Source organism: Falco cherrug, chromosome 11 (genome assembly GCF_023634085.1).
Source record: "Falco cherrug isolate bFalChe1 chromosome 11, bFalChe1.pri, whole genome shotgun sequence".
Taxonomy (NCBI): domain Eukaryota; kingdom Metazoa; phylum Chordata; class Aves; order Falconiformes; family Falconidae; genus Falco; species Falco cherrug.
Window position 1 is genome coordinate 29,004,147 of NC_073707.1, and position 27,146 is coordinate 29,031,292.

At 41.7% G+C, this 27,146-nt stretch overlaps 1 protein-coding gene across 1 annotated transcript in view; it reads right to left on the reverse strand.

Moving 5' to 3' along the window:
* The window catches only part of LOC102046314 (multiple epidermal growth factor-like domains protein 6), a 200,972-nt gene that overhangs the window by 56,308 nt on the left and 117,518 nt on the right, over window positions 1–27,146 (reverse strand). The window contains exons 6-7 of the mRNA XM_055724090.1: window positions 13,032–13,154; window positions 6,307–6,432 (exon numbers count right to left, since the gene is read on the reverse strand). Of these exons, the coding sequence (XP_055580065.1) occupies window positions 6,307–6,432; window positions 13,032–13,154 (249 nt within the window). The remainder of the gene's footprint in view (window positions 1–6,306; window positions 6,433–13,031; window positions 13,155–27,146) is intronic.

Consider the following 27,146-nt stretch of genomic DNA (forward strand, 5'->3'; position numbering starts at 1 on the left):
GAGTGTAAAATTATTTGGATTAAGTGGTGGCTGGGTTTCAGAAGGTACAATGGAGACAGATCTCTGTCACATCCCTGAATCACGCGGCTGCTTCTACAGAGGTGCAGCAGGAAGGCACCTACTCTACCAGGGGAGTTTTGCCCCACCTGTAAGAAAAGGAAAAAGGTGAAGGGCTGTAGGTGGGGAGAACATTCTTTGCCCAGTCCTATGTCAAGCAGTCTCTTCCTCAGCTTTACACCCACTAGTCTGCGTTGTGGAGTTAAATGCCAAAGGCATCCATCTTCTTAAAATCTCAGTGGAACGCAAAAATACTTTTAAGGAATAATTATTGAATAAAAGCAAAGCAAAACCTTATGCTAAATACTGCTGCTGTGGAACACAGCTGCAGAAAACGCCGGCCCCTGTGCAAAGACTGGAATTATCTTGCACATGGCAAACCCCTAACCTACCTCCTTCTTCTCCTCTTGTTCTGATATTTCACTCGCAAAATACAGATTATTTATTGCAGCAGTCCTGGGTCAGTGTCTCGCACACGGGAGAGAACAATCCAGTGTGCAGCTCCTCACCTTTTACCACGGCAAACCACTAACAGATTTTTTCCTCCGTCTGTGCTGTAACCAGCACCGTATTCATGGCCCCTTGTACTTGAACACAAGGAGCTTTACGAATGCAATCAGCCTACTTGCAAAAAGAGGCCCCAGGCAGTGCAAACACCACACACCAACTCATGAAAATTTCAGGATAAATGACAGCTTCTCTGAAGCAGCAATGTGAGGAGCTGCTGTTTAGAATAAAATGGGTTATTTCTCCTTTTTCTGTAATTGCCATTTTGCAAGTAGAGTATGTTGGCAAATGCTGTAAATGTTCTTTTCTCTTTTTCTGCTTTTTCAAACAGAAAAATAAAAAGTTGGAAAACTGAACCACAGTCACCATCCTGCACATGTTTCTTCCTATCTTGCACATACAGCTAATAGCTGAAGTATGACACATTAGTTGCCCTCTGTCTCCTAGCTCGGTTTCCAGAGTCAAATAGCAGCTTGAATTTTGCAAAAGACGTTGAATAATTTCTAGGAGAAAAAACAATAATTGTATATCCATGGTAAGACACGATACTTAATGATTCAAAAGACTGTTGCCATGAGGCTGGGAAGATAATTTGTTCCCATATATAACGCTGCAAGCTACCTAGTGCTTTAGCTTATAGATAAATTAACAGAATTGTCAACATGCATTCAAGATAAAACGAGTAACATATTGACCCTAGTATTAAACCCACTGCTGTTTCCATCTATTAATCATCACTGAAGTGTCTATGCTACTTGAAAATACTTTGCTTTTTCAGTAACCTTACTCATGAGTAACGCCAGTAAGAGAACGGAATCGCTGAGCTGTGCAGTGCTACTCAGAGGAGGGTTTACAGACAACTGGACTATAATACTCCGGGTAGGAAGTAAATATTTTGCAAAGAACCCAGCACCCTCTATACATAAAACAACAGTTTAAATATTGGCAAAATTGTGGCCATGTCTTCAAAAGGAGGAGTTTAAAATTCGTGTCTGAATACATACCCTGATCCTGACAAGGCTGTTAAAAATCTGTGCACTATGAGGTCCACAAGTGCCTTTTACTTCCTGAAACTGATAAACTATCTAGCTTCCAAGCTTCATATTGCAAAAGAAAAGCAGGTATTTTGATCTTTAATTCCCCCACATTTCAGGTCAGAAATGCTTTAGATCCTTTTGAAAATCCCAGACTAAATACAGGACTTTGGAATTCAACTTTTTAAGCTCCTCTCTTTGGAAATCTCACACTTCACAATTTCTTCCTTCACAGTAGTTTCTCTATTAATATGGAAACAGTTCTCCAGCTAAAAAGCCCTTTGAATTCTAAATAGGTTTTCAGTGACCTGGTTCAGAGTGTTACTTGAACCAACTTTCCAGGAGCTGTATCTGGGGCATTATTTTAAAGGGACCCTACAGGAATAACAGTACAGCATCTACAAATCCAGTCTCTAGAAAGCATGATTTAAGAGATCACAGAGTAATTTTCATTACTAACTAAAATGGTCCTTCAAGACTACTGGCTGACATAAATACCACAGAAATGCTGTTTCAAAATGCATACATATATTTGAATAACATATAGCTTTCCATTCCAAGCTCAGTAAGCCAGAGCACTGATTAATACCTTCCTTTCCAATAAACAGTCCATAGTTTCTTACCCAAACAGGACTTTTTGTCTGCAGAAAGATAATGCCCTGGGTGACACTCACATTTTGAAATTCCTTTCTCATTTTGACAGATTTGTGAGCATCTTCCATTCCCACTTGTGCAGGGGTCTATCACTGAAACCAATTACAGCACACTGTCAACTTAAAGGTCACATTTTTGTCTGAAAATGGTCTTACCTGCCACCGTTACAACTAACAGCAAAGATTACTGTAGCTGTAAGAGCTTAGATTAGGAAAAAAATACTTGACAGAATTTTGTGTATAGTAAAGCCGTTGTTTTTCTGTGCACTATTTTCTTTGTTGCTGGACGGCATTTTTCATAGAGCAGGAACAATGCCTTAAACAGCAGGAAACTGGGCTCGTATTACACTTGGAAGTAGGACAAGAAAAGTACATTTTATTCTTATTTTGCTGTAACTGAGCAGATTTCAAGAGTTGCTCTAAACAAGAGCAATTAGCACTCCAATGTGTGAACCCATAAACACATACAAGGGTGGAGTTCGCCATGGAACAATGTGTATTTAAAAGTCTCTCGAGGAAATAAATGCTGAAGGGCCCTAAAAAAACTCCCTCAATCTAAACCCATATGCCATTCATGTTGCACATCAGGATTTTTTTCTTTTCTCAGACAATAATATACTATTTCAAGGATAAGTTGCTCTAAGTGGCAAGTACTTAGAAACACATTTATAAAGTGTGTACAGAAGCCTCCACTTCAAAGATTTCACTGTGGTTCATGAGTTTATTTCTGGAACATGTACCTGCTGGAAGCATACAGATGTATTTACCCAAATAAAGACTTTGCACGGACCTAACGGGACTGTTTGGACAGGTCTGACTTGGGTTAAAAGCCAGAGTTTTCATATCAAAATCTGATATATTAAAAAAACCAAGCCAACCAACCAAACAACAAAACATTGTTAAGGATGTAGAACTGAAATTTTGTGTTGGACTTTCAACAGGATAGGTGGCAAATAGGTTTCCAAGGGACAGCAGCACTTCATTCTACATGACGCTTTCAAGGCTGACAACTTGGCTCTGCAGTTCAACAATTTGCAGTCTACAAAGGATTTGGCTTCAAGCAAGAACTTGTTCCTTGCCGATATAAAATAACGAGTTATTTGCCGATTCTTTTTCTATTTGGTTAAACTAAATGAAATCACTATCAAACAGCATCTGTTAAACCTGCATATTATAAAGGTTTTCAGAGCAGCTAAAGCTTTAATTTGAGAATGATTACAGCATAGAGTAAAACTTGTAATACTCTGTGACATGACAACAAGCAAATAACAAATTATAGGGTAGATGTTACTAAAACATAGTAATCTGAATAAAGATAGCAGTCTTAAAAGTCCTTAGACAAGACAAATGTTCATAAAGGAAAGATCTTCAGGACATAAGGCAACCTCCGATTGACTTGTTTTCCACTGACACGTCTGTTCCTTCCTGTTATAGACAGGTTTCAGGAAAAGCTAAAAATAGCTCACTAGTGTTCTTTTTCCAACATATTTGTCTCTTACTGTTTAACTTAACTTCAGTAGATAACAGACTCCATCCTACAAAGCTCTATTCCAAGCTGTGAACACTATGGCAAAAAAATGTACTGGAATGGTTTTGTTTCCTAGAAGTCCCAGAACATCCAGGAACCTCATCTGAAAAAGCCGTGGCGATGCACTGATCTGGGATGGCAGCAATGCTCTTGGTGAAGCATGAGTATTGGCTCTGTGTGTGCTGTGGGCCTTCCAGACCTTCACTGCAAGGTTGTAAAGAACAGTCTCCAGTCCTATCTGCCATGACCTCTAAAGCACCTAAAGAAAGAGAACTGGGCCTTATCAAGTTAATTTTCTTGCTCACAGCAAGACTTTACGTGGAGAAAATATGAAGTGGTGAGGAGTAAAATTTCCTTCTCATGGCAGGAAAAGTTAGGGGTGGAAAGAGCATTGACTTACAGAAAGAAAACTCAAAGTGGCTTGAGAAAGATATTTGTTCTTGCCACCCATGGATAACCCAATGGGGAATTCACTCTAACACACATCCTGTATAGCCCACCCTCTTACACAGCTAGCACAGCCGCTGCTGACTGCATCCATACATGTCTCACCCCTGGCGCTATCTTACAATTTTGCCTGATGCCACACCACTCCATCCCGTCGGTTTTCCTCCATGCTGAATGCTGCACTACCCTGCTGGGCTTGTGTGGTTCTGTACAGGCTTTCAGGGCCATGGGGTGCAGTACTAGCTCCCAAGAGTCAGCAGGGATGACTCCACACTGGCAGCACAGCTAGCCCGCTGTAGTTTCTCCATCCGTGGAAATTAAAAGCAGCCAGGCTCACCTCCTCCCACCTTTTCTACTTAAAACATCTCTAATTGCCAACCCAAATGCACTCATGGCCACTTTACGATCATTTGTTCCTGTAAAAATCTTGTCCATTGCCTTACCTAGCACTTTTCTCTCCCAGGCATTTATTTGCTAAGGTATTTATGGGAGAAAAGCATCCTACTTGGTCTTCATTTTGGCAGCTGAGCTCTCCTTGTGAGAGAGATTCTCCTTCCTCTGAGCACAGCTGTCCTGGGGCGGGGGTGCACTATTCTATTTTGATTTACTCAACTCTGAACGTAGGTAACCAGGCATACACATGAACTCCAGATAAGGTCTTACTCGCAGACAAATCTGACCTTGGCCCCTCTCCACTGTTCAGTAATTACCACCTGGTGACAAACTGCTGCCTTCGGTGGGTGGCTGACCTTCATCAGCCCCACGACACAAGGGAGCGAACGGCCACAGCTGTCTGTGTGGTGGCAAAACCTCACTAATTAGGGGACTGAGCCTGCTCGTTTTGCTGCTGAGCTGAACCAGTTGCTGGCAGCTGAGATAGGTAGAGCGTGAAGTGGCTCTAAACCTCCAAACAACAGAGGTCTGAACTGCTCCATGACCACCCAAAAGGGACAACTCCCACCTGACCAGGCAGTGCCATACTTACACCCTGCCAATCCAACCTCTGTCCCACCACACCACCACAAAAAAAAGCCAAAGAGTTTTTTTGCAGGGCTCTGTATACCCAGCTGCCTTGGCCAAGGATGCCTTGAGTGGGAGAGGCAGTGGAGGAGCTGTGAGAGGTTTGGAAATGCACTGGAGAACAGTGGGGGAAGGTCTGTGATGCCCTCTTCCCACTAAAGCTCCTATTTTCCAACTCCTTCCGACAGTCTCGGGAACAAAAAGTGGCCACCCGGTGAGAGATGGTGAGGCGAGCTGGCTGCGGGCGCTTGCTGCAGCGCTGTGTGCGCAGGCTCTGCGGAGGGCAGGGCCTGGGGAGGCCAGAACCGAAGGCCAAGTGCTCGTTGCACACAGCGTGAATTGGAAGCAAGCTGAACAGCAGGATTTACTTACACTTTACACACAGCATATAAAATCTCTGAGCAGAAGAGAAGCCATATGGAAACGGTTTTGTGACAGGAATTTTAGCGCAGTAAATCCATAAATTTGGCCCTATCTTTCTCTGGCATATGCAAGGGTACCGTGTGCGCGCTTGTGTTGGGGAAGGGGGGGTTGCCTTAAAAACTGATGAATATGCTAAGATATGTGAGAAAAAAAACCCTAACCAACAATCAAACCCAAAGGTAGCATTTCTGTTCTGCTTGTGAAAGTGTTTGCTTAGAAACCTGAAGGGGAGGATGAATGAATGGGACTGCGATTAGGAGCAACACAAGCCAAAAGCAGATAAAGAAGTCTTTATGTAGAATAAAACATGTTATACAGGCCAACTCTATATACAACTTGATGAGTAATGAAATGTTAGAATTAGAACACGTTTACGTTCCTAACCTATGTCATCATCATCAGCGTGCAACGAACAGCCAGGGGTCTATGAGGCCAAAATCTCATTTGAAGTTGTGACTCAATGTGAACTTCACACCTCAAACACGTGTCATTTTAAAATCCTGTTAATAAGCGATTCCTAAAACTGCTTTTGGCAAGCAGGGTGAAATATGAACGAATCCAACAACCCAAAGCACTATCCTGGGGTCTTTTAAATTGCCTTTAATGTCTGTCTCCAGACAGGTAACGCAGGACCTACCTTCACAGGATCTGGCATCCCTCTTCAGCTGGTAGCCCGGCTGGCACTGGCACTTGTAGCGGTCTTCACCAAGCTGAATGCACTCCTGCTCACAGCCCCCCTTGTTAACACTGCAGGAACTGACAGCTGGAACCAAGGAAGCATTGAAGGAACACATATCAACAACCCAAGAAACTTATTTCCTATTTTAAATACATGAATGACAGCAAAAATGTGCAAATCTCACCAAACAGCTTTCATAAATGCACCTGTCCTCATCCCCTGTGTGATTGCTCTCCCTTGCATTCACAGCGCTTGTTTGACACAGCATCCCACGTCGGCGACAGTCGTGATTCCAGCGAGAGGCAGGTGAGATCTAAGAGCTGTAACGCTGACTGAAGTACAGCCACTCTTTGATCTGACAGCAGCAAAGCACTCAAGAATCCACTGAGGTAAGGGGCCGGGGGAGGGGAAAAAAGAGCGGCCCTACTGGCACTTGCCCATTAGCTGTTTGTTTATTTTTGTCCCTGCTGTCATTGATTAAAATAAAAAAAAATTGTCTTTCAGGGTGATCTCCTCAGTCTCATGCACTGGAAGCTGCAAATGACAGCAGTCACAAGCTGCACAGGACAGACTTACAAAATAAACCACAAGGAACAAGAGGGTCTTTAGTACGTCTCTAAAGATGCTGCTTCTTTTACCCGAGCAAATTAATACTCTGTTTTTTGTTCAACATGTATCCCCAGCCTCTGGAGAAACATTTCTCCTTCTGCCAAAACACATTAACACACACCCACACCTATTCGCACACTGCATATAAAAATAAGATGGATCGTCTGAACCTGTTATTGTGCTGTACATACGTAAGTGTGAGTATGTGCACGACTGCATCTATATATATTTTAACAGCGGGGATGTATTATGTTCTCCATGAGTAGCTAGAAAGACTATTTGGTCCTTCATGGAAAGCACCAAACTCCAGACCCAATGAAGTCAGCAAAAAGCTTTGATAGTTATTTTAAGAATATTCATATTAATTCATTTATCTATAATAGACATTAAGAAAACATTAGCCACAAAAGCTGCTGTAGAATACATTTCACCCTATGCTATCAATTAGCAAATACTTAGTTTGTGCAGCCAAGTATGTGTTAAAAAGACAAAAAGAGAAGCTAATTTTTACATTATCATTGGTGCATACGCAGAAGTAGCCAGAGGACACCTCGTTGCACGCTGACCCTGGCTTCTGAGCTCCACCTCTGCTTGCAAACCTCCCACCCGGTTAGCAATGTAACTTGAAAGCACTTCAATCGCTACACGGGAGACAGCAGACCCGATACATTCAAAGCTTCCTGCTTGCTGCACGTTTGTATCCAAAGACCTGTTTTTCCGCAAGAATATTCAAATAAGATGAAAATATTTCAGAAGATAAAAAATGCCTTCAATCGGCTCCAAGTGACAGAATATACATCCCGATTTTTAAAAGTGCCATTTTCTAGGCAAAAGCCAATTTGGATGTAAGGCGAGATAAGCAGCAACCTGCCACAAAAAAAAATTTGGAGGCTTCAAAGCCAGAAGGCACAAGCGTGAACTTGTGTGCGGAGAGCTGGGGCGGTGCGGGTCTCTGCCTGCGGCTGGGGAGCGCGGAGTTTCCCGAGTGGCCGCGGCCGGGTTTATCACGCCTTTTTATCGAGGTATCGAGCAGGCTGCGTGAGAGGAGGTGCCAGACTGGATGGGAAGAGCCACCAGGGAAGCAATGGGCTGAAATGTGCTTCTGCTGCCAGGTACCGGCCATGCATCTTTGATCAGAAAAAGGGAGAGGCTCGGCATGTCGTGAGTCTAATCCCACCTCTTGTAAAAGGGCTTGTGGCTGGAGGTCTGAGCACGTGCATGGGGTTGAGGCAGAAATATGGCAAGTTATTGTAATATGGCCCATTTGTACAAAAAACCTGAGTATGATATATATGCATATAACAAGTATTATACACACACACACACACACACTTAGACGTACACATAGCAACCATGGGGTCAGAACACACAGCCTCTTAAAACCTATGAGTTTTCCATCATCTTAAACCCAACCTTATCAATGACAAGAAACATAACTTCAGACGCACTGTGCTTTTACTTCTGTGGAAAAACATAGATTCTAGATTTGTAGAGATATTGTCTTTGTTATTTCCTCTATTAAGAGCCTTAGTGTGTGAAAGTCTCCATAAAAACCTGCATCTCAACAGCTTTTCTACATAAGGCAGACATCAAAGATAACAGTTGGCACCAGAGATGAATCGGGGTCTCTGCTTTCACTTCTAGGAGTTCAAAAAAGAATAAATTCCTATGAAGACAATGAATTTGCACCAAACTAAAACCACAGACCAATACTACAATAAACATGTTCTCTGTCTGGGTTTCTGCTTTCCAGATACCAGTCAATTAAACTTTAATGAAATTAAATTCACTACATTACCATAATCAAGGCATTAAAAACAAACAAACAAACAAAAAAATTGGAGAGTGTTACCTTCAGTTGTTCTAATTACCTGTTTTGTAGCGAACGTTCAGTCTGGCACATATATCTAGAAGTGCATTCAATATTGAGCAAAATTTGTGGGACCAAAAAGCTAAGAACAACAGGGAGCATGCAAAAAGACAGGATTCTGGCTTGGCACAAATTATCAGAGACCAAAGAAATCAAGAAGAAAGTATTTTAGTTTCACACACTAGTTATCATTGAACAAGGCAACCCGTCTAAGCGGTTGTTTGCCTTGGAGTACGAGCAGAAGTTTCTAATGAGAGCAGGATGGATGACAAACAAAGATTTCTTCAAACCATGTACTTTGAGGCTTGTACTAGCAGTGGAGGGATGGACCACCAGCAGTTAGTCAGGATCCCAAACACACTGTGATGACATAGTAGGAGGACCAGACTTGCTGGAAAGAGCTCGTGACAGAAGGTCAGTAATCCTCCATGCACTCACAGAAGAAAGTAGCTTATCCCAGGTTTTTGACTCTTCAGATGTAGGCTGAATATCTTGTAAGAACATAGATGCACTTCTTTATGTATGGGAGACTTCCAAGCCATCTAGGCTGCAAAATCTGCTTCCCCTCAAGTGATTTTGGCACTTTTGCTCCCAGAAACATAGGGTTGCCAAAAAGAAAATGAAGATGCGGAAAGAATGAACATACAGAAATCTGGGCTGGGTTCATCTGAAAAGCCTGTTTAAAGGGACACTTGTTTCTTATACCTGCAGCTGAGATGAACACCTTCCATAAACAGCTCATTCCTAGAACTTTGTCCCTCTTTATTCTTAGTATGTGGGAGAGATCGTTACATCCTCCAAAGTAGCCATGGAAGAAATAGAGCTTGCATTAACAGTAATATTTGAAATGCTAGGTGTTCTGCTTAGTTGCACGCAGTCAAACGAGAGGTGTGTTATTGGGTTTACTTCTTGATCGGACGAGTTCTCAAAACTGAAATGTGTCAACTGGTGCAGCAGAAGAGGCAGACTTTCCCCATCCCTAGCGGTCAGTGCCAGCAGTTAGTGCCCAAATCCCAGTGCTAGGCACTCCTGAATTACTGGTTTATATGAAATGCTTCTCCCTGTCCTCATCAATTAGTAACTGTCTTGTGCTCCAATGCTTATGATAGCCATTTATTTTGATGCCTTGTCTAAACAGCTGAAACAGAACTCAATATCCTCCACTCAGTATTGTGTATATCCGTTATCATGATAGTGGTTCTCTCTGAAACCTACTCCTGTCTCTCGTCTTAGGATTTATTTCTATTTCTCATTGATAATTTCTGAGATACTGCAAAGAGAACTGAAAGTTGTATTAAGTATTTTTAATAACTTCTTCTCAATACTGACATTTGTGAAATGAAAACTTGCTTTCTGATAATGTTCATAGCTAAGACAACTCCAAACAGCTTCTTGATTACTTGTGCGATGAGAAAACTACTATTCTATGCCCATGGAAGGTTTTACGTATTACACAGGTAAATTCATTTTATTGCCATAATACCTACTTCTTGCATTTGTCATTCAGTTGTCTCCCCCCAAAGCCACTTTTTTTGTATAAAATTCCCACTCCACCACAGCTGAAAATGAGACTATTCAGACAGAGTAATGTAACTCGGGCATCACATCTTTCACTTCTGGGTCTTCCCTGGTCAGATCTGATCAGAGCTGAATTTCTCCCTTTTCCTTTAATTCATAGAAAAACACTAGTGTTTCTAGTTACATATGAGCCACTCTGCTTTTACATTGTTTTTTTTCTCTCACACTAGTATTTTCTTATCCATTTCTTCTCCAACTAAGCTAATAAAGATTGAGACTTCAACGCACTTTTAATTGCAGTTAATTACCAAACCGCTGAAAGTCTCTCTATGTGGTAAACCCAAACTACTAAAAGGGTAAGTTTGTTAAATAAAAACCATTATTCCAGCAGCTTGAGCCCTGTACATCTTATGTTCTGGTTGCATCAGTAAATTTATTGCTGTGATAATACCAGAAATGACTGATGGCATATTTGGCTGACATTAAGCACAACCAGGGGACTTTGTGCAAGAACCAAGACAATGACCAAACTGTGAGCGAACTTATTCTGCAGATGTGGTCTGACCATACTTAACTGTTCTTCTCATATTACCTAAAATCAGGCTTAAAAATTTGAACAAATGATGTTCTTTACTTCTTCCCAAATGACAGAGCATTTTAAGACTTTTTGCAGAATTCTACAACTTGACTTTCGTACTGATTTAAATGCAACACAAGGACAGTGTATTTTATTTTATTATTTTTAGCAACAAGCAGAATTAACTCTGCATGTCTTCTTTTAGGGCTCAGAGTGCAACCTAAGAAACACGGGGTTTATTTTTAATGGCACAGCTGCTAATCCTCCCTACAAGCATCACAGGCTGAACGGCTGAGCTCTATGGTGCTCTCATTTACATGCGTGTACATTTCCATACTGCAAATCAGTGGCTTTTCACCCAAACCTGAAAAACAGGGTATAGCCTTTGGGATCATACCACCCTCTTCCTACTGTTTTCTAGTGCCTGCTTCCTGGAATGGAATTCCTCTGACCAACAGCAGACGTCTGTCAGTACAACTGCGAGCATCATTCAGATTAGCGGAGCAGTTGCCAAGAAGAGACGGGCAGCCAGCCCGTGCTCTGTATTTAATGTTGGCAGAAAGGGAAACACATCCGTAAGCAAGCATTCATGAGTGGAAGATCTTCAAGATGGGAGCTTTAAAACTAATTTAAAGAAAAGCAATCACTTTTGTTTGCAACTTCTTTTGTCATTGGCTTTCATGTGTTGTCTTTTGCTTGGGTGTGCCATGGAGAGGCACAGCATGGGTTCTGCTGGCTGAGCAAAGGAAGTTTGGTATCAGTTGTAAGAGAGATGTTACAAACAGGGTTGCAGCAGATGAAGATGTATCCCTGACGTACAGAAGCAGCGCAACCTTTTAAAGACTGATGCACATAAAGGAATGAATCAAAGGGCATAGGACTGCTGTGGGAACAAGGAGCTTTCGCAAACCTATAGCACCCTAATTATCAGCCCACAGCATGAGCAGAATCTCAGGGTAAGTGCTCAAAACTCTCAGCTTCACATGCATGAGCACCTCCTGCGTGAGCTAAAAGGACTAGCACAAACTAAACATTCATGTAATATGCCTTGGAGGAGAGTTTTCAGCCCACCCCATCCATGCTGCTTACAGTGCCTAATAACTAAAATGTAAACCAGACCCCAGCAGACAATTCTGCTTTGCTGTTTTACCTAAAAAATTCAACATACAGCAAAGGCTGAAGAGAAGAGATGAAGGGTAAGGCTGCTTCTCTTCGTGCACTCTCTGAAAACCAGAGAAAATGTCTGAGCTTAATATTTTATTAGCTTCTTAGAGCTCCCTCTCTAGCTACCAGTCCATAGCACCACATTCTGAAATGCATCTTAGTAATTCACAAATTTGGCCTCTGCTCTAGATCCTTCCAAGAGCTTCTGCTCTGCTTATTGCAGCACAGTCACAGAGATCTTACTTTATCATCAACCCCCTCGACCCAGTTAATGATATCCTCCTGCCTCTGCTCATGCCACCACCTGGGAAAGCCTAGGGGGTCCCAGTCTGGGCAGTCTAACAGAGATGGTCACGTACTGTAAGGTTATATCCAACTTCAGGGTGGCAACAACAAGCTTTTATTTTTCCTTCATCACTGAAGACACAAGCTGTGTTTTGAGATTGCTTGGTCAGAAAAGCAGCATTCTGCCAGGCAGCTGTAGGCAGGAGATGTCACTATCTGCTGTTTGTAACTCTTCAGAAAAAACAAGCAAAAAGCCTAAGAGGAAGAGTAATGGGGGCAGAAAAGCCCAGGGCAGTGCTGGAACATGCAGTGAGATGTGACACAAAGAAAAAAATGCTCAGAAATCAAAAGCCATTTTCATTGGAAATGAAGAACCCCTATTTCTTTAATGCCTGCTGCAAAACAGAAGAAATTTTCGCAAGATTGCATCACAGAAACACAGGACACCGTTACTCCTTTGTTCATACAAAAAGGGGAAAAAAATTGGAAATCCTGTAATTCTTGGAAGCTGCTTGAACTGGTATGGATATTGAAACCCTTTGTGAATTAGTCAAAACTCAGACTGGGGAAGCCTACAAACCTTTGCACTTAGAGAAAGACAGGTTTAGCAGAGAAAACCATGTCCTGAAGTATGTGAAGTGCTTGTTACTGTTTACTTACCCACGCACGTGCGCCCATCAGCATGGAGCCTGTATCCCGCCTGGCACCGGCAGTGGAAGGAGCCGTGTGTGTTGACGCAGCCCTGCTGGCAGCCCCCGTTCACCACCGCACACTCGTCCACATCTAGAGAAGGCAGGCAGATGATGAGAACTACAAGGCAGCCTTAGCAAAGACATACCCTGGTTTTCCTGGACGGCACGTAGCTCATACATAATGTAATCGTTACACTCAGCCGGGGTTTTTGTTTACTTCACTTCTGTGCTGTAAACAGAGCAAAGAAAATTGAAATTTGATGGTGTTTTTCAAAGTTCCCGCGGGCACTGCCTCTGTAGTTTCTACTTCTGAAAGCCTTCTTAATTAGAGTGATCGGTGACACGGCTGCTGCCTCAGGGCCAAGAAAAAAATACAGGGAAAGAATTAGGGTGAGATAACACATCTGAGCTTGTAGGTACCACTGGTCAAACATGTGGTTTTTGTAAAAAATTGCTGTATTAAGATTTCCTTTTGCATCAGGCCTTTAATACTATTAGCAGGTGCTCTTGAGGCTACAAGCACGTACAACCAACATAAATGGAAAAAAAGCCATGCAAGAGCAGAGCCCATGCTCTCAATCAGCATTACATTTTCAGCCACTGAATGCACAGAGAGCTTAGATGCTACGTTTAAAAAAAATGGTGATTTTGTGCCACGTTTGCTGTGACTCTTGTCTGTCGGGCTTCCTTGTGTTCACCTCAATTTTACATTGCATCTTCTCAGATGACTTGTTCAACAAGGCCAGGTGCAAGGTCCTGCACACGGGTCAGGGCAATCCCAAGCACAAACACAGGCTGGGCAGAGAGTGGGTTAAGAGCAGCCCTGAGAAGAAGGACTTGGAGGTGTCCGTTGATGAGAAGATCAACATTACCCAGCAACATGCGCCTGCAGCCTGGAAAGCCAGTCACATCCTGGGCTCATCAAAGCATAACAGCCTTCCAGTACCTAAAGGGGCTAACGAGAAAGCTGGTGAGGGACTTTTTACAAAGGCAGGTGGTGACAGGACCTGGAGAGGACAGGGAGAGTGGTTTTAAACTGAAAGAGGGCAGATTTACGTCAGCTACGAGGAAGAAATTCTTTACTGTGAGGGTGGGAGGCGCTGGCCCAGGCTGCCCAGAGCAGCTGTGGGTGCCCCGTCCCTGGCAGGGCTCAAGGCCAGGCTGGACGGGGCTCTGGGCAACCTGGGCTGGGGGGAGGTGGCCCTGCCCGGGGCAGGGGGTTGGAACTCAGTGATCTTTAAGGTCCCTTCCAACCCAAACCAGTCTATGGTTCTGTGATTCTATGACACCATTACCTTAAAAATTGTCACAGAAGTCATTGGAAATACGGCATCCAGCCAAGGTCAACCCACCACACTCTTGCCGAAGCCAACCCTCCCTCCCGCAATATACATCTACAAAGAAACCCCCTTTCAATGTTAAAGACTGCCATTGATTTAATCACTTTTTAGATCATATTCTCAAATCACCTAAGGGATTTACCCACCCCGGTGGGTGTGGATGAGGAGGCTGGGATTTAGAAAAATAAAAGACTGGCTGCAACACGAGGCAAGCCTGCAGCTGCTGCTGTGGGGAAGCGAGCTGGCAGCAGAGCAGAACACAGCAATGTAAAGAGGGTTTTTTTTCCCCCCCATATTGCACTTGAGGAACAAGGGGGTCTGGCTTTCATATTTTTGCTGTTGATATATCTGCTTTGCATTTAGCTTTCATGGTTTACATTTTTGAAAATGCTTTTATGTTTTTTCCATTTTAGAAAATCTAATCAAAATTAAATGAAAAAGGAAGTTTTAAAGATGACTTGGAAACGCAGAACATCCTAGTCCTAAGGAAAAGTATTTATAAAGTTAAATTTTAGTGTTTCACACATGAATTTCACTTACCTAAAATAAAGTCCTGGTGTTGACTAGTGTTTAAATTTAGACCATTTGCTAACATGCAGCACTTTTTAATCCTGCTATATTTGCTGGTTTATTAGACTGTATACTACATACATTTCCTACTGCCTGGAGACATCTGGAATACTCTTTCTTTTAAACAGAAGTTTTGCTTTTTTAAATGTAAACAGTAAACAGATAATGTTATTCATCTTGTTGAATTCTATACTGTTAAGACCTAGCCTGCTGAAAAATGCCAGGATGAAATCAAAACCAGGAAACTATTTGTCTTGAGTATTACAGAAATAAAATAAGCAAAAAGGCTCAGAAGAATCTAACAAGGAAGCAGCTGAACTATATAGTACACCACGTTCCAGTATTTATACCTTAATAAACTCAGACTCCAGGAGCTTCAATATATTAATTTTGTAGGCTACAATCAACTGCAGAACTTCTCTAAAATAGAGTTTTAAGTTAGGATATCAGCACTTGGAAAGGAGGAAAAAAACAGTCCAGCTAATAAAAATGAGCACTTGGTGCTAGCTTTATTTGTTAGTCTCTACTTGAACATTTAAAGAAGTGACTTGGTTTATGGTGGAGCTCTGTGGCCAGCAGCTCCCACAACTGCTGCAGCTCTTCTTTCAATGGCATTCCCCTCATGCTGGCACATCCCAAAAGGCAATAAGGCAATTATATTGCTGAAAGGCAATAAAAAATAAATGAAAAATAAAAGACCTTAAAATCCTTGTATATATGAGCTATACCTAAGCCCACCCCGAGACTCCCAGCAGTAAGGGGAGGGGGGGAAACAGGTGAGATCAACGAGCCTGCAACACAACTCCATGACTGCCCTGCCAGGATGCCAAGTGAGCGGCAAGTTTGAGGACAGACGATCCCTCGATCCCTTCCAATCTCAGGCTTTCTTTGCGAGATCGATATTTTAAGGATAATACTTTGAAAGATTCTTTCACTTACTCAGATATAATCAAGAAAAATGCACACAGTCACCTTTTAATGTCTTTATGTCTCAAGGCCAGGAAACAACTTTGACCCCAGTTATAGAAGAAAAATGCCTTAATTATTTTGTCTGGGGAGCAATCTGCAATGTAGACACTAATCTAAATGCTTGGATTGCACTTGAAAGTTTTAAAAATCTAACCTATTTGGAATTCTATATCGAAATTGTTGTTCTAGTAAAGGACATACATACCAGGAAAGGATATACATAGCAGAAAAACAACAGCTTATGCTGTTATAGGTACGGAAGTAGCCACTTCTTTTTCTACATGGGAAGTAACTAGAGAGATCAAAAATTATTCTGGAATTATGAAGTTATAAAAATATAGAAAAAATGTCCTAGAAATATAAAGTCATTCTATTGTGATTCTAGAATATTATGGGATTATGGAAGTGTATCTATTTAATGATACTCTATAATTAAATTTGGATTACTTTCCACTGCAGATCAAACTGAAACACCCACGTGCTCAACCTTCTACAGTTACAATTTAGGACACTTATCTGAATAACCTGAATTTCAAGCCATTTAACACTTGCTTATCATAAATCAGACTGTGATGAAAGCAACTGCATTCCCACAAAACAGGGAGAGCAATCCGCTGAGACGAGAGGCGAGAAGCGAAACGTTGTGCTGTCCCAAGGCTATCTCGCAAAGGGGATTATGCTGCTGGCTGAATACAGCAGAGACAGTATGTGAATATCCTCCTCCTCACCTTCGGCAAATTTCAGCAGAGATGCATTTTAGTGGGATTGCCCACCTAAGGTATCTCTGCTTTTTGTGCTGTCTGTATACAGCACATGCTCCCCTACCCCCACCAGGGACTGTGTCCCCATTTACCCACATTTCATTAGGAACAACCTGGCAATAATAAACTCATGGCCAGCCATACAAGCCAAAAGTTAATCCTATGCATTTCCAAGGTGTAAAGTATTTTAGCCATCACGACATGCCCATTTTTTTGCTCTGTGTGCTTCTGAGGTCTGTGCATCTGGACTGAGCTCTGCGCATTGCGACGGCACGCTGACCTTTCCTCCACGCCAAAAGGATGCACAGCTCAAGTCCCAAACATGGGAAAAGAGGATGCAGCATAGAAACGCACAACCCATTGCCAGCACTGTGTCCTTTCCAAGGGCAGATCCTACTGAAGTTACAGATTTTGAAGTCTACCATACCCCTAAACGGGGACTCTGCTAATCCTCAAGGAAGTCCGTCCCCAATTGATTTGACAGGCCACAAAGGCAACAGTCTGATTTCCCTGCCCAAACCCTGTATAAAGAGAGCTGTGTAATTGCTTGTTTGGAATTCAGCATCATCACATCAATGTTTTTTTTCATATCATTACTAAAACATTTAGGAACAGCTATGATCAATCAGTTCTTCAAAAAGAAAGAGACAACGGTGTTAAACACAGATAATTAGTGAACCTACAATCATGTTCTTACAAAGAAATCAAAAAAGGCAAGATGTTGCCAGGTTGATTATCCACTAACAAACGGCTTCGCTTTTTAAACCATTAAGAAATGTAAACAACATGCAAAACTAAACCCCAAAAGAAGAAAAAAAAAAACCCACCCAGTTCTGATGGCAGCAGGACTGAGCTTTTGCAGTAGCCTCTCCATTTTTATGATCTTTCCCCTCTTTTTTGGCCAGGCTGTATAAGACAGAGCTGTGAGTGGGTAGACTATTTTTCAGCTCCCTGTTTTTAAGTTCTCCACTTGCATCGCCCCAACATCACTTGCAGGGGAAGAGCAGGCAGCAGCCACAGCTCCCACATCTCTGCATGGAGGGGAGCTGGTGTTGCCAAAGACCCTCATGCTTACACTGCAAACCAAGTACATCCTTAAACCCACACATAAATACCTGAATGATCACAAGCCTTCAAAAGGACCAAGAAATGTTTGTCTATTTTAACCACTGGACAGCCACTTCATGCAATCCCAAGCCCTCTTTGCTTTTAAATAATTTTTTTTCCAAGGAGCCTGTCTAGCAACTTCTGCAGTGACTGCTCTCACGATTAGCGCATAACCCGCTCTCCCACAGGCCTGCAACGATGCATCCATGACCCTCTGTAGCATATGCATATGTTTGGGTTCTGGTGCAGGACAACTGTCAGTTCAGTTCTCAAAGTGCCTGCAGAAATACTGAAAGGCAGGCCTGCTTTTATTTCTAATTGAATTCCCTTTATTTTTTTTTTTAAGTGCTGCATTCCTCACAAAGTCATTATCATCAAATTTTATCCTTCTGCATACATGTGTGCAGCTACTCCGAAAGTATAAGATGAAATGCTCTTCTAATACTAAGTTTATTGCACGCTTTTCCTGCTTTCATATTTTTAGTACAATTAAAGGTATAAGGTTATTAAAGATAAAACCTGTACTGCAGGTCTGAGTTCCCTTCTTTGGGCTGGCCAAGCCAACAATGGCACAAACATTTAGGGAATCCTGAATGGAAAGAGAGATGATCCCAGTGCCAAGGGTATCCCTGAGCTGGCATTCGCATCAAGGACGCTTTGCCAAGAGCACCGTGTGAGGTCTAAGCAGGCACAGGGTGGCAGAGCAAGGTTTGCCTCTCAGCTAGTTTCATAGAGCCAGTGGCGTTTCTTCTGGGTGACAAATGAACAGGCTCTCTCCCTTGACTGTAAAAACATGCACAGATTGATAACTGTTTGAAGCCAGTACTTTCAGACAGATAAGCAGAGAAAACAAATTCTTCTTCACGGTGCCCAGGCACTGCTGGGGAAAGAAACCAGAACTGGACAGTACCGATCTCATCATATGAGAGTTTTGTGTTTGGTTTTTTTTTTTTCTTTTTAGTTTTAGCAAAACCCCTTTACTTTGGCAAGTAAAGACCAACATGAAGAGAGACAGAGACCAAATAGTTGTGAGCATCACACACCCCACAAACACTAAAGACCTGATATGGATGAAAAGATTTCTGTCCAGCTGGGAGCTGATGTAAGAAACACAGCCTGGGTACACGCTAGCACAACCGCCTGCATGCAGGGACCCAAACCACCACAATACCACCTGCAGATCTGGCCCAAATGACTTTCACAGAAGCATAACTACACCCTTTTCACCAGATGCCTAAGAAATACTACACAAAATCAGAATGAATGACAGATGCACATTTCCATTTTCCAGTTGTCAAAATCCTCCGAGCTCACTGCAGAAAGGATGCAACCAGCAGAAGCAGGAAAACACAAAACCCTACTTCCATTTACTTAGAAGATGATTTATGCTGATGGCTTTAAAGTCAGATTATAATTTAAGAAAAATTATAGTGATTATGTATAAAAATATAATGACCAAAAAGAGGATGCACAATCTACTTTTTGCAGCACTATCTTAAAATTCAGTAAAACTGGGGGTTTGTCTCTTCTTTACCCAGGCGGCTCTGGGGGTCACTCGTCCCCACACAATATGTGAGGATTAGTTAGTAATGACAGAGACAGGCAAATGGGGAAGGGAAAATTGGCTCTTATGTAAAGAACCTCAACATAAAGACTTAAGTGGCAACGTTTCAAATTATTGAAAGTGGGTAAACTGTTCACTCAAACATTTATTTGGAAATAAGTTAACAAAAACCTGGCTTACCACTCCCTTGCCCTGACTAGCTCACTTAGTCTCTTCAGCTGCAGATCATTTACTACATCTGACATGAAAACTCTCTTATTGTTTGCTATTGAACACAATATTTAAAATCAACAAAGATGTATGACAGTGCTTTCCCTTCTGTTACGGGTAATAGCACGTGATTAGTCTCTTCTATGTACTCCAAAGGATGTTTAAACCTCACACAAACTATGAAGTGAAAATATCGTATGGTCTTTCCTCACTAATTTACATGGTGGATTTTACACAATTTAGTGTGTTTCTAAATTAAATAATTTACATGCACTAAGGGAAGGAAGGGAAACCTGCTTGATTTCCAGCCATTCATAAGCCGATCGCAGAAATCAGAAACTATTTCCATAAAAGTGAAACGTAAAATAAGACCCACTATTGTTACAAGTAGATAAATTTATGACAGATTCAACTCAGAGCTTCCTTTAAATCACAGTTGTTCCAAGACTTGAGTTTGAAAATGTCTGTAATTTGACAACCAGTGTGAATCCACTCCCAGTGTACTCACTCTTAAGCATGATAAAACTTGCACTTGCAGCAGAGTCTCTCCTGTTTTACTAGCACTAAAGTGGTTTTCAGGGTTTGAAAGTTTCTTTAGAGGAGTTTTGAAACTCCTGTTGCTAGAAAAATATTTGTCCATTTTTTCTGCTATGAAGTTTGACATTAGCATAGACTCTAGGAAGAAAAATACAAGGGAAAGTCTGGTCAAAACCAGACTAAAATTCAACAAGGAAAAGCAGAATTTCTATTAATTTTAATTTAAAAAGCCATATTTCTGTATCATTGAACCAAACTGAGCAGAGGAAAGAGGGCAGGTTTTGATATCTGTGAAATTTTGAATTGCAAACCCCCTCATCTAGGGCTTTTTTATGCTTCACAAAACAACATAAATATGCTACAAGCTCTTCTGAGTGGTCCACTAGAACCTGATGTTAAAATGCCTCTCTGAAACAGCTTTCAGCATAGGTAAATGTGCTCCCACAGAGCCAGCTGGGTCATTTTGAACTGTTAGCACTCCTAGGCTTTTATTTTTGCTCCTCAGCTATTTGATTCTGCCCTTTCATGGCCCCTCCGATGGATTATATGAGCATCCATTGTCTGCTATGGTTCAAAGTCAGCCAGGTTAGCTCCAATCGCTGCTGAAGCTTACTTAAATTTCAGTAAGTCACAGGTGTCTGAGGCAAGCCTGCTACAACAAAATTAATTAATGGAATAGCTTCAGCAAACCGGACTGAAAGGAGCATGTCACATCTGATAAAAGATTGGTTAAAAGGCATGGTTAAGAGATTCCTTACCCAATTTAGTCCCTGCAAACGGACTCCACAATGAAAGAGGACCCTTGTTAGAGCAGTGAGTTTTCCACTACGTTTTTTCTTTGCCCAGGATTAAGGACAAAGCAGCTTTAACCAGCACCTATTTTGGCAGGGCTGTCCAATTAGCCATGCACAGAAACAGGCTTTCTGATTATTTACCTTCCCCTGAAAATCGATGGCATTAAAAACAACAAAGCTTTCTGCAGTGGGTTTGCTGTCTTTCAGTCTGTCACCTTCCTTTAGACCTCCCCGGTGATTCTGTCCCACTGCGGAGAGGAATTTTCTACCCTGGAGCTGGTCCCTTGCCCTAGATTTCAGATGTTTTTCCAGGTAGCTTCAATGACTTCCAGCTGTGTCTAGGTCGGGTTTCCTTTCACTCACCCCTGGTTTATCTGTCTTAATACTGAGAACACGAAAGGACAGAGACCGTGGCACAGTGAAACGCTGAACAGCAGAGTCATCTACAGGACTACATCTGCACCTGGTAATAAATATTTATGTCCAGGTCTGAAGGGAGTTGCATTTCCCAATGGCTGCTTTCAAGGAGGGAAGAGGACAGAGGCATCTCTGTGGTAGGGCTTTTGGGGGAGCTCCATGGAGCAGCTGCGGAGTCAAGGCAGAGAGCTGCTTCCAGCACGCCCAGTGCAAGCTGCCCTCCAACCCACTTCTGGGGAGAAGACTTACTTCTGTAAGCACTGAAAGGGACAATACACCTGACCATGTCTTAAAGACATGGATTTCATTTCCTGATCTGTCACTGGCCGTATTGGAGAACAAATAGATGAGACGTCACGCAATCCTGTTAGTGGGGGCCACAGATGATTTGAAAGAATAACATTGATTTGCCAAAGGTCTTGGTAATTTGAATTCATTGTTGGGATGGGGCAGGAATGTATCAGAGAAAAAGATACTTTAAGACTACTTTTTTTTTTTTTTTTTTTTTTTTTTTTTTTAAATACTGTGTTCATGTGAAGACTGGCATAATGCAACCGTTGCAGGTGGTGGCTTGTTCCTCACCAATGACTAGATCCTACAACCACAGTGCATTTCTCAGATGTCCCTCAAGAGCAGATCTCCTGGACAGAGCAATATGAAAAGACAAAAACGGCCACTATTTGTACTGCCAATTTCTGCTCACTTTCAATGCCTGACACGCCAATCTCTCTCAAGATATTTAACAGTGGTTTAGCTCAATGAACAGCCAAAATCCCCTCATCCACAACTCTCTATGCAAACCATATGTTGCAGTTGAAAACTCTGAAGATTATAATTACAACTGTCCATTCAATTTAAACAAAGTCAAGAATGAAAACTATTTCAAATTCAATAAACAGGCCGTTTGAAAGTGTAGATGCTGTGGAGGACAAGCTTAACAACTTAATTGACAGGTAAAGCTTCATTTCTAATCCTCATTTTGATATTGTCTGTAGCCTCAGGAGTCAAAACACATCACTGCTCAGTCCTGAAAATATGCAGAGAAAATGAAAGTGTCAGTTGAATGAAAAAAGGAGAAGCATGTGTTTGATAGCTGGGTACGCCTGTGATATGTAAACTGCTTTGGAGTCAAGCAGCCCTAATTAAAGTTTGAAGGCTTTCTTCATTAACTATACACATGCATGTTATTTATATATACACACACACACACACACACATATATAAGTTTGATGCAATTATTGAGACCAGATAATTTGCAAGAAAATCAGAGTATAGGATTACAGTATGGAACATGATAATTTCATGGACCAACCTCAGACAACACTGTGACATTTTCACACAGCTGTGAAGAAATACTTTTCCCCATCTTTTCACAAAGCAGATTTTTACATTTTTCTCCACTTTAGTCTTTAAAACAAAAGAGAACAATCCATTTCTGAACCTCAGAGTAGCACACAGCATCTCGGCAAAGTAAAGCCAAAAAGGAAGACCGATGGGGTTACCGGCCTCCACAGTGGGGTTATACTAACAGATCTGTACACCCTTGATGGCTCTGATTCACATCAATATGAAACCCACACAGATGGACATAAAATTCTCAGTGGAAAACTGGTGCCAGGATAAGTGAATGACCACATGAAATAACAAGGGAGTACAATCGGAAGAATGACAATCCAGACAAACGTGTAACTTATGATCTTTAAAAATGTTTACATGCTGGAGAAAACAGCCTCAGTCATTTTACTGTTTTCTGTAGAAAAGAAGTGAATGTACCAGCTGTAAACAGGGAAGCTGGAAGAGGATGTATACTTGTACGCCGCAGCAGTGTGGGCTGAAACACAATAATTAAAGTTTTATGTAATTTCTGCTTAGGAGAAAGGCTTTCAGATCACTAGCATCAGCAGCTTCACCGCAACGCTCTTGCAAGCTTTCCTGACATAGGACAGCATAGTAGGAGGAAGATTTGTTATGGGGCTATCAATTTTTAAATACAGCTCCTCAGCACAATTCAGTGGGGTCATGCTGGGAGGTGGGAGGCTGGCAGAGGAGGAGAGGAACTCTACAAGGGGATGTACTTAACAAGCGACAGCACGATACAGTCCAAACCCCACGCGCAGATTCAAATCTGAGGTGTACTAAGGAGTTTTATGCATCGGGCCATCAGCATCTTCTCTCGGCAGGATATGACAGTTTGAAAAAATTTATGGAATAAAAAAGAGAGCAATGACTGATCTGATGAGAACATCTGGGTTTTGTTAGCAACAATATTAATGCCCACTTGCTGAGCTCAGTGTCTTCATTACAGTATACTGCATAGAGAAATGTCTTTTCCCCACACAGTAGGTAAAATATGCTGAAGAAAATGATAATCATGCAAATACCTTCATAATCTGATGTTTCCAGCTTACTGTACATATGCTCTGCTGGTTGGAAACATGAATGCTATTTGTGACAAATGTCCTACTTGTGTTGGTAAAAAGCTTAAAAACATCACATGGATAGACTTGTCTCACAAACTGACTGGAACATAAGCCAGTCTTGGGAATAATTGGTTTGGAAGGAGCGATCACCAGTCAGAACTGTATTGCTCAACATGTGAAATGCATGCAATGCCAGCACCACGCCTGCAGTGACAAGACTGTACGGGGCTAGGAAAAGAAGGAGGGAGAGCACACCACTCAGCCACCAAGCTCCATCTCTCTGCCCATCTCACCTACAGGAGACCCCAGCACAATCCGCTCCATTTCTGTAAAAACTGGCTCACTGACATTGCTCTACAGCCATTACTTCACCGGGTGCCTCCTCAAGAAGCCAGCACAAGTATTGATCCCCCACCGGAGCTATCACAATTCCAGGCTGATCTGCAACATAAATCGCCAGCGAGCGAAAGACAGCATGTTACACCGATTTTCTTGCCCTGCTTCCTTATGACATATATTAGTTGTGACTCTGCAGATATTCAACCATAAGAAGAAAGAAGTGGCATTAACACATCCCAAACCTATCCGTACCAACTTCCAGAGCTGGATCCTAATGAACAATGTCACAACGCTCAGAAGATTTTTTTCTCCTTTTTTTCCTCTTCCTGAGATTAAAAATGACATCAAATTAATCACTTGATTACTCCATTTTTATTAGTTGTTTTTGAACTCCTTGGCTGACATTGAATCTCTTTTGGGATAGTAACTGTTAACAAGGTTCTCAGGTGGGTCTCTGAAAGGTCTGGTATGCAACTACAGCACGTTTATTTCAAGTTGGTCTTCTAATAAATCCCAGTTAAAGCCCTCAGGTACTCATGTGATTGAAGTTTGAGTAATCCAATATGATGTTGATCAAACTACTGATCTTTTAATAACGAACTGTAGCCCTCCCAGCAGTTGCTATCTTGCTGACAGTCATGTCTGGATTGCTTCCTTTGGGCCAATGCTTTGAACAGCGAAGCTGACAGATTTCTGTTTGGTTTAGATTTTATCACAAATTGTTTTAAAGCTTTTAAAAGATATATCAGAGGGCTCATAAAATCTGTGGGTATTTCAATAAAAAAACCCGGGATTTCTATTAGTTGTCCTAGTGAAGACTGGTATTAAATGCTTCTAAAGAGGAATATAAACACCGCTCAGGAGTTGTACTTCTTCCTATCTCTGTATCTGCCCTTAGTCCTTGTTTACGTAGCCTGTAGGCAAAGCTATAGAAAAAGCAGTAGTTACCCTCCACAATATTCTCCACTGAGAGGCAAATGTGCACATTTTTCCTCTCATAATTTCCATTTAAAGTATGAATTGAAGGTTTCTAAGCCTTGCCTCTCAACCCAAGAATAATTCAGTTGCAATTTACATTTTCGATGTGCTCAAAATGAACACCAAGATGACTCATGTGCTGTTTATAAGATGCTTTTATTTGCTGGTAAATACCTTGCCACAAACAAGCTATAATTTAAGTATTCAAAAGCCTTGCTTCTGCATAAAATTACTACTAACCGTAATTTTGGAGACCATGACCAGAGCTTCAATTTCAGGCTTGCGAAGCTCTTCCTACACAACGATTCTTAAAAGTATGAATGTATTTTCTTCTCTGACAACAGCAATCATTGTATCCCTGTAATTGCAGAAAAGATTACCTGGCTTTTAATTCACATTAGTTGGTTGCAACAATACCATGCTTCTTTCCTTTCCTCTAAAATAAACTAATTATTGTCAATCAGCCCAGTGGAATGTTCACGTTCTCCATAACCTGCCTTTCAAAAGTAGTCATAAATGCTAGGAACTAGCTAATATAAACTAATCAGAGCCCTAGAAATATCTCAAAACATATTTGTACTGCAGTCTATCATTTTTGTCATATTATTTCTAAATATTATATTTTGTCTGGACAATAGCAGTCTTCTCATATAGTTATATAGTGCTTTTCATCTAGCTATTCAAAGCTCTTGCATTAATTAAACAACATTAAATCCCTGAGTGGTGTAGCAAATACTATAACATTTCCAAACCTTAAATGATGCTTTCATTGTTGAAAGCTAATCAATAAAGCTTCATGCATTGAGCAGTTTGGACAAAGAAAACTTTTCAGGCCAGTATGTTCGCTCACACCCACCTTCCTGAACAAACAACTGCAAGAACTGGAGTCACACGCAGAGACACCGTGAAGGGGACCTCTGTCATTCTCCCTGCATTTCACGCAACGGCTCCTTCCCAAAGATAATAGCAAGTTACGGTTCCCTCTAAGTATTTCCTTCCAGCTGGTAGAGCCCATGTGAGGCTTTTCAGATCCCAGAGGAAGACAAGGGAGCTGGAAGCCTTGGGGAAGCAGCCCGTGTGCCGCGTCTATAATCAGCTGTGACGCACGGTGCGCTTTCAAGCGCCATATGGACTAGACCAGCAGACGCCGTAGAGATGGGACTCTTCGTTTGTTGTTACCTGGGAGGCCTTTTCTAGAGAAAAATCTAGAAACTATTTTTCCCTTTCAGTCCGTATCAAATCAGTGATCAATAATTCATCTGACAACTGAAATGCAGAACGGGGTGCCAGTTTTCTGTGGTTTATGAATAATACTGTGCTTTTTAAAAAACACACCGCTTTGGAACACAGCCGAAGATGTGCTGCAGGAAACATATGACATGCCGACAAGCTGCACTACACCCAACCCTGTGTAATGCTTATGTAACCTGAAAATTAAACTGCCAGTTGCATGCTTTTTTCTTATGCAAAAGGCTTTTATTAACATGCTAGAAATGAATTAAGCATTCAAAGAGAAAAACCTAGACACCAAAAAAACCCTTCAACGGAATAAAGAAATTTTTCCTCCATGGGAAAAGAAGAGATTTACCAAGATTATCTTGAAATAATCATTGAATTCTTGAAATGTAAGTGGTCCCAGTCTGCCCTGAGAGCCAAGGCTGCAAATGTAGGTAGGACTCCTTCGGCTGCTGCTCTGAAGGCTCGGATTAGGATATTGCTCTCGACACCAGCCGTTTCTACCTAACTGGTCTGCACGAAACTTGTGCTTAAAAAGTGATTGAAAACTGACTGTGCCTGTCCTTAACTCCAATCAATAAAACACGCATCCAGGATAAACGAGCTCACTCTTCAATGGCAATATTCACTTTGGAGGTAGCTGTCATAACTGTTAGTTCATCTACCCTGAGGGATATCAGATGTGAGAAATTATGTGGTTTAGCTCACAGCCGTCTTTGCTCAGTGTGTAAGAGAGGGGTGGGGAGACTTTAGCAATAGGCCAGCATGAATCAGGGAAAACCTAAACAAGTGCAATTAAAACTCAAAAAAAAAAAAATCAATTACCTGAGCATCAGGTGCT